This window comes from Poecilia latipinna, unplaced genomic scaffold, assembly GCF_001443285.1.
Source record: "Poecilia latipinna isolate Pla-1442-1.1 unplaced genomic scaffold, P_latipinna-1.0 Scaffold3638, whole genome shotgun sequence".
Lineage (NCBI taxonomy): Eukaryota > Metazoa > Chordata > Actinopteri > Cyprinodontiformes > Poeciliidae > Poecilia > Poecilia latipinna.
The window spans coordinates 21,470-26,980 of NW_015116254.1; the positions used below are offsets into that span (position 1 = coordinate 21,470).

Sequence of the window (5,511 nt, forward strand, 5' to 3'; positions counted from 1 at the left end):
CTGTGTGTATGTGTATGCTGCAACTGCACAGTAATTTCCCGGTTGGGATGAATAAAGTACTTCTATCTGTAGATGTGCCTATATACCAGAATAACTGATCCAAATGATTGCATCACCTCTTCTGCAGCCAACAAGTACTGCTTGTTAATCACCCACTGATTCAATCCAGGTGTGGCAGATAGAACACCTGTCCTCAAACATGCAGGGCAGGAGGCCTGAGGACAGGTGTTCTGTCTGTCATACCCGTAAATCCAGCATACCTTATGGGAGAGGAGCCCAAACTGGGTCCTGGAGGCATCCTGCATGTTCTATTCTCTCCCTGCTGGTAGAAACAACCTCCTCAGCAGGTCAATGTTCCTCTTTGGCCTCTAATGAGTCGTCATTTGATGCAGGTGTGTAAAACCAGGGAGAGACTAAAACATGCAGGATGCCTCCAGGACCCACTTTGGACCCCCCTGATCTACCTTATAGAATCAAACATGGAGAATCAACATTTAGTTTTATCTGATCAAGAATCCAGAGAAACTCCAACCAGTTGATAAATTATGGAATACTTATTCCTATTAAACATAAGGGAACCAATGTGTCGTTCTGTACTTTTACCTTTTTTTTTCTTTTGCTTTGCTTTTATTTTGTATTTCTTCTAATTCATGTAAAACACTTTAAATTACCTTGTTGCTGAAAATCTGCTGTATAAATGACATGACCTTACCTACATTAATGTAATAAATTAAAAACCAAGGTTTCACTGACTGAACAGAGGAAGTAGTTCCTGAAACAAAACCAGACCCTGTTCAGTTGGTTTTACCTGTGAAATGCCACCAGGTGTTGTCTTTATTAATAAATTTGAATAAAAGAAAAAAAAAAGGCCAGAAATATGGTGTTGAAGATGGGCGGAGCTATGACTTCACGGGGCGGTGCCATTATATAGGAGCCAGCAGAGGTTTTGCCGCCATGGCAGCGCCCCCTTCAGGTGAGTCGCTGTCTGTGGGTCCAGACTCAGTCAGCTGGCTCATGTGGGCGGGGTCAGACAGCTCAGCTGACACCTGGGTGGATGTACGGTGGTTGATGGCTGTTGATGCAGCACTGGAGCAGTCAGCTTCGCTTTCCGTCCAGCAGGAGTCGCTGTCAGAAGCTGAGGACATCCGGCTCTGCCTCCAGCGTCCGTTGTTTCGCACCCCGGCGCCCAGCCGGACCCCGGGTGAACCGCTGAGCGTCGTGCGGCGAGACGAGGCGGTGCTGGAGCTGAACGATGAGTGCAGATCCTTTTCCTGCAGCCGCAGCACAGCACGCAACAGCGGAAAGTGTCGACCAATGGCAGCACGATACTTTGGATGTGTGACGGCATAGATGATGGGGTTGTGGATGGCGGAGGCCTTGGCGATGATTGCAGGTATTGAGTTCATGTAGGGGGTCAGCAGGTGGGCGTAGCCAGCGGTGGCGGTCAAAGCAACGGCAGAGTACGGCGACCAGGACACGATGAAGAGCAGAATCACTCCCAGAGCCACTCTGGCCATCCGCCACTCGCCGCGCAGCCGCTCATACGCCTTGGTGGTCTCTCCACTGCTCAGCCTCTTCACTTCCTGAGCCGCCCGTCGCACGGCCCTGAAGATGGCCAGGTAGCAGGTCCCGATGACAGCCAGGGGGATGAAGAAGACGAAGATGAAGAGCAGGATGGTGTAGCTGCGCACCGTGACCGTGAAGCTCATGTAATCCCAGCTGCAGGACGTCTGTAGACCCTCAGGGACGTAGGCACTCCACCCAAAGAACGGCGGCAGACTCCAGCCCAGCGAGTACACCCACACCCCCACGGCCACCACGAAGAGCCGCTGGCGGCTCACTCCGCCCAGCAGCGCCAGCGGCCGCGTGATGGCCAGGCAGCGGTCCCCAGCGATGGCCGTGAGCGTCATCATGGACGCGATGCCGAACAGAGCGCCGCAGAAGGCATAGAGCTCGCAGGCAAACTCTCCGAACACCCAGCGGCGGTGCAGGCTGGCCACGAAGAAGACCGGAGACTGCGTCACCGACATCAGGAAGTCCGCCACCGCCAGGTTGACCACCAGCAGGTTGCTGGGTGTCCGCAGGGTCTTGCTACGACAGAACACGTAGATGACCAGAGCGTTCCCCAACATGCCCGTCACTCCCACCAACAGGATCACACAGCCGATGATGTAATGGGCATGCGCAGGAACGTCCACAGTAGGGAACGAGCGCAGCTGCTGCAGGGTGCGGTGGGTGGAAACGGGTCCCCGGAGGTGGACGAGCATCCCGAGGTGCTTTTGGTGATCTGTGCAGTTTCCTGCCGGGGGGCAGACAGACGCCATCCTGCAGGCAGAACGGATCTCTGCTGCGGATCTCAGAGGTTCTGGCTGATTCCTGAACCCCGATGGTTCCTGATTCTGGGCGGATCTTTGTTCAGGTCTGTCTGGATTCTGATTGCTGGATCAGAGATACAATCTGTGTGAACGCTTGGTGGATGTCAGCTGGAAATCAGGCTGGAGGATGTTTGTCGGTTGTTGGCTGTACGGCGGCCTGGAGTCCTGCAGGACGTTCAGAGGAACTCTGAGCTTTTTATGTCGCGCTGATCGACTGATGATGATGAGGGGCTAATGGAGCGGACCAGAGACCGATCCAATAATGCCCCGAGGGTAAATGAACATCTGGAGCAGAAGTAACCCAATTATTTCACTTTGGACACTAATGTCGTCAGGACCTTCAGTTCTGCTGACAATGAGATCAAATGTCTAGAAACGAAGTAACCAGATGATCTGGACCTGCTTCACTTCAGATTTAAGAACTTCTCCAGCTGATTGAGTCCTGTTGGTACCAGACCCCACGGACGACCTCTGACCTCCAGGAGAAACATTGCATAAAGGCCTACCTGAGTCCAACCGGTCCTGCATCAGACGCTCCCTGACTAACATCTCAAAGCTCTTAGTTTGAAAAAGGAAAGAAGAAAAGTCAGAGTCACAGAAGAAAAAGAGGAAAGATCTGGAAACAGATGCAGATAAATGTGAAAAATTGCAAACTTTTTCTCAAAAACGATCTTGCAGTTGATAAGATGAGGACAAAGAAACAGGAATGTCATGATGTGGGGTGTTTGGTGGTGAGTTGGACCCAGGTTGACGTTTCATGGTGATCATGAGGCAGCAGCTCTGACTCTGGAACGTAAGTTAGACAAGACGAGGACCCGACTGGGGAACTGGACACAGCTGGGATCAACGACGGTGGACAAGACGACACAGGAACTGAAGAAACACACAGGAAACCCAAATCAATAGTCAATGAACTGTGTAGCATTGTGGGATATAATATTGCATAATTTACATATTTTTATGACATGATGCCACATGACTGCTTTGTGGTCAGAAGATGATGTGCATTCATGGAAATATTTTCTCTGGATTGCAAAGAGAAAAATGAATCTCACTGCAGCCTTGGAGATGACCCAGAAGTCTGATTAACAAATAATCAATAATTATTTATAATTAGCAGAAATTCCTGGAAGGATCACAGGAAAGGATTGGACTGAGGACAGGTTGGACAGATGTTTGGACAGTGTTGCTAGGTGACGGGACAGCAGCAGGAGGACGTTAGCCTGAGGACATTAGCATCCCATTAGAAGATCAATCGGTCAATCAGCTGATGGACAATTTGTCCCAGAGGGACATGGGGGACACTCTGGACCGATATGAGCACAGTGTCAATGCGAAGTGATTCTTCTGGTTTAGAACATTTCCAAAGTTATGGAAAAGCAACTAAAGAGTTTAATTAAATTTTCAGAAATGACTCAACAGATGCAAACAAATCTTTAATCTTTAATTTGTATTTTAGTAAATCAAATTTCCCACAACATCTACAGGTCAGTGAACACAGCAGCTTGAGTCTGTTCATGACAACAGTCAAAGACTCGTTCATGTTCATGACTGAGTCATGTCAGTCTTCTGCACTCTGTCAACTAAAGTGTTACTCAGGCGGCGAAGGAGCTCTAGCTCCCCCTACAGGGCGCGTCCTTAAAGACAGCGACCCTAACCTTTGTCTCCAAGTCCAGGTGTGCTGAGACGTAGCACCAGCTGCTGACAGGTGAGGCTCACGTTGACCTGGTGCAGTGCTGCCAGGGGTCATGTGACCATGATGATGTCATCAAGGTCCTCTGTAGCTAATGCTGCCGTTTCTCAACTCTTCTGCTCTGATGCCCAGGTGGACCTGCAGGTCCTCCCAGTGCAGCCTCTTCCTGCTCACCTGGAACAATGATGCAAACCCGCCCAGGTGTCCCAGGTATGTTCCAAGTGTTCCTGGTGTTTTCAGAAGTTATAAATCTTAGCTTGATAAAGTTACTGTTTTTCACATCTTTATTTTCATATCAAATAAAAGTCAGAATATTTCCTGCAGGTAAACATGCAAGCAGCACCTGGGGAGGTATCGGTCCAATCAGACTGCAGGGAGAAGGGAGGGGGCGTGGCGTCTCCGCGTGTGTTTCAGCAGCAGCTGGCGGTCCGGGCTGGAGTACTCGCATTGTTGGCATGGAAACACCTCACCTGTGTGATGCCGGCGGGCGTGGAGGTCCAGGCTCTTCTTCTGGATGCTGATGATGGAAAAACTTGTCAGGTTACCATGGTAACTAGCAGGTACAATATTCAGACGGAGGAACTAAAACACAGATGGGTAGGAAGTGGGCGTGTCTAACAGGTGCCTTACCTGCTGTAGCCACAGAGCTGACAGCGGTACGGCTTCACCTGGCTGTGAGTCCTGCTGTGTCGGAGCAGGGAGCTGCGGTCGATGGAGGCGTACGGACACTCGGCACACCTGAACGGCTTCTCACCTGGGCAAAACACAGGAACAGCTACCTGACCAAAGGTCACCATCCAGGGGGTTACCTGCGTCAGTCTCAGGTGTGTTACCTGTGTGAGTCCTCAGGTGTTGCCTCAGCGAGGCCTTCAGCCTGCTGCTGTAGGGACAGTGAGGACAGGAAAACGGTTTCTCCGCTCCGTGGACGCCCAGGTGACGTCTCAGCGTCAGCTTAGAGGAGAACTTCCTGTAGAGGGAACACCTTAGTGCTCAGGACTGGCGGCCAGGAACTCAGCTCTGTGACTGGTCGGTCTGTCTGGGTGTAGTGGTGAATTGTGGGTAACGTAGTTACCTGTGGCAGAGAGAGCAGGTGAGGCCCGTCTGCTCCTCGTTCCTGATTGGTGAGACGACCTGGGACGAACCAGACTGGGACAAACTGGTCAGACTGGGAACAGAGCTGCCAGGATCACATCCTGCTTTTTGATTGGCTGTTGGCCCGGAGAGATTCAGAGGTCGACCAATAGGAGACGGTCTGCTGCCAAAACAAAACTCAAAGTTTTCAAGATTAGATTCGAGACAAGACAAAATTCAAAAAGGATTAATGCTCCACCCACTCCACCAGCTCCAGCCGCTCCACCCACTCCACCAGCTCCACCTGCTCCACCCGCTCCACCCACTCCACCCACTCCACCAGGTCCACCCGCTCCACCCACCCCGCCAGCT

At 51.2% G+C, this 5,511-nt stretch overlaps 2 protein-coding genes across 7 annotated transcripts in view; both read right to left on the bottom strand.

The window, feature by feature from the left end:
• Positions 1 to 798: 798 nt before the first annotated feature.
• Positions 799 to 2,597, bottom strand: opn4.1 (opsin 4.1). 3 transcript variants are annotated; one of them, XM_015024395.1, is made up of 2 exons: positions 2,534 to 2,597; positions 799 to 2,380 (listed from the first exon to the last, which is right to left on the bottom strand). In XM_015024395.1, exon 2 carries the CDS (start codon positions 2,322 to 2,324, stop codon positions 924 to 926), a length of 1,401 nt encoding a protein of 466 aa, XP_014879881.1. In that variant the 5' UTR covers positions 2,325 to 2,380; positions 2,534 to 2,597; the 3' UTR covers positions 799 to 923. The 3 variants fall into 3 exon arrangements, with proteins under 3 accessions (XP_014879881.1, XP_014879882.1, XP_014879883.1); XM_015024396.1 differs by lacking the exon at positions 2,534 to 2,597 and having other exon boundaries at positions 799 to 2,201; positions 2,256 to 2,334; XM_015024397.1 differs by lacking the exon at positions 2,534 to 2,597 and having other exon boundaries at positions 799 to 2,206; positions 2,261 to 2,332.
• A 1,209-nt stretch (positions 2,598 to 3,806) lies between these two features.
• Positions 3,807 to 5,511, bottom strand: part of LOC106941387 (zinc finger protein 782) — a 7,868-nt gene continuing 6,163 nt past the window's right edge. Inside the window, exons 4-8 of one of the 4 annotated variants that reach the window (XM_015024392.1) lie at positions 5,141 to 5,323; positions 4,902 to 5,035; positions 4,699 to 4,822; positions 4,412 to 4,585; positions 3,807 to 4,295 (exon numbers count right to left, since the gene is read on the bottom strand). In XM_015024392.1, the coding sequence (XP_014879878.1) occupies positions 4,432 to 4,585; positions 4,699 to 4,822; positions 4,902 to 5,035; positions 5,141 to 5,323 (595 nt within the window). In that variant the 3' untranslated portion in view covers positions 3,807 to 4,295; positions 4,412 to 4,431. Of the gene's footprint in view, positions 4,586 to 4,698; positions 4,823 to 4,901; positions 5,036 to 5,140; positions 5,324 to 5,511 lie in introns of all 4 variants that reach the window. The other 3 variants (XM_015024393.1, XM_015024394.1, XM_015024391.1) reach the window with 3 other exon arrangements.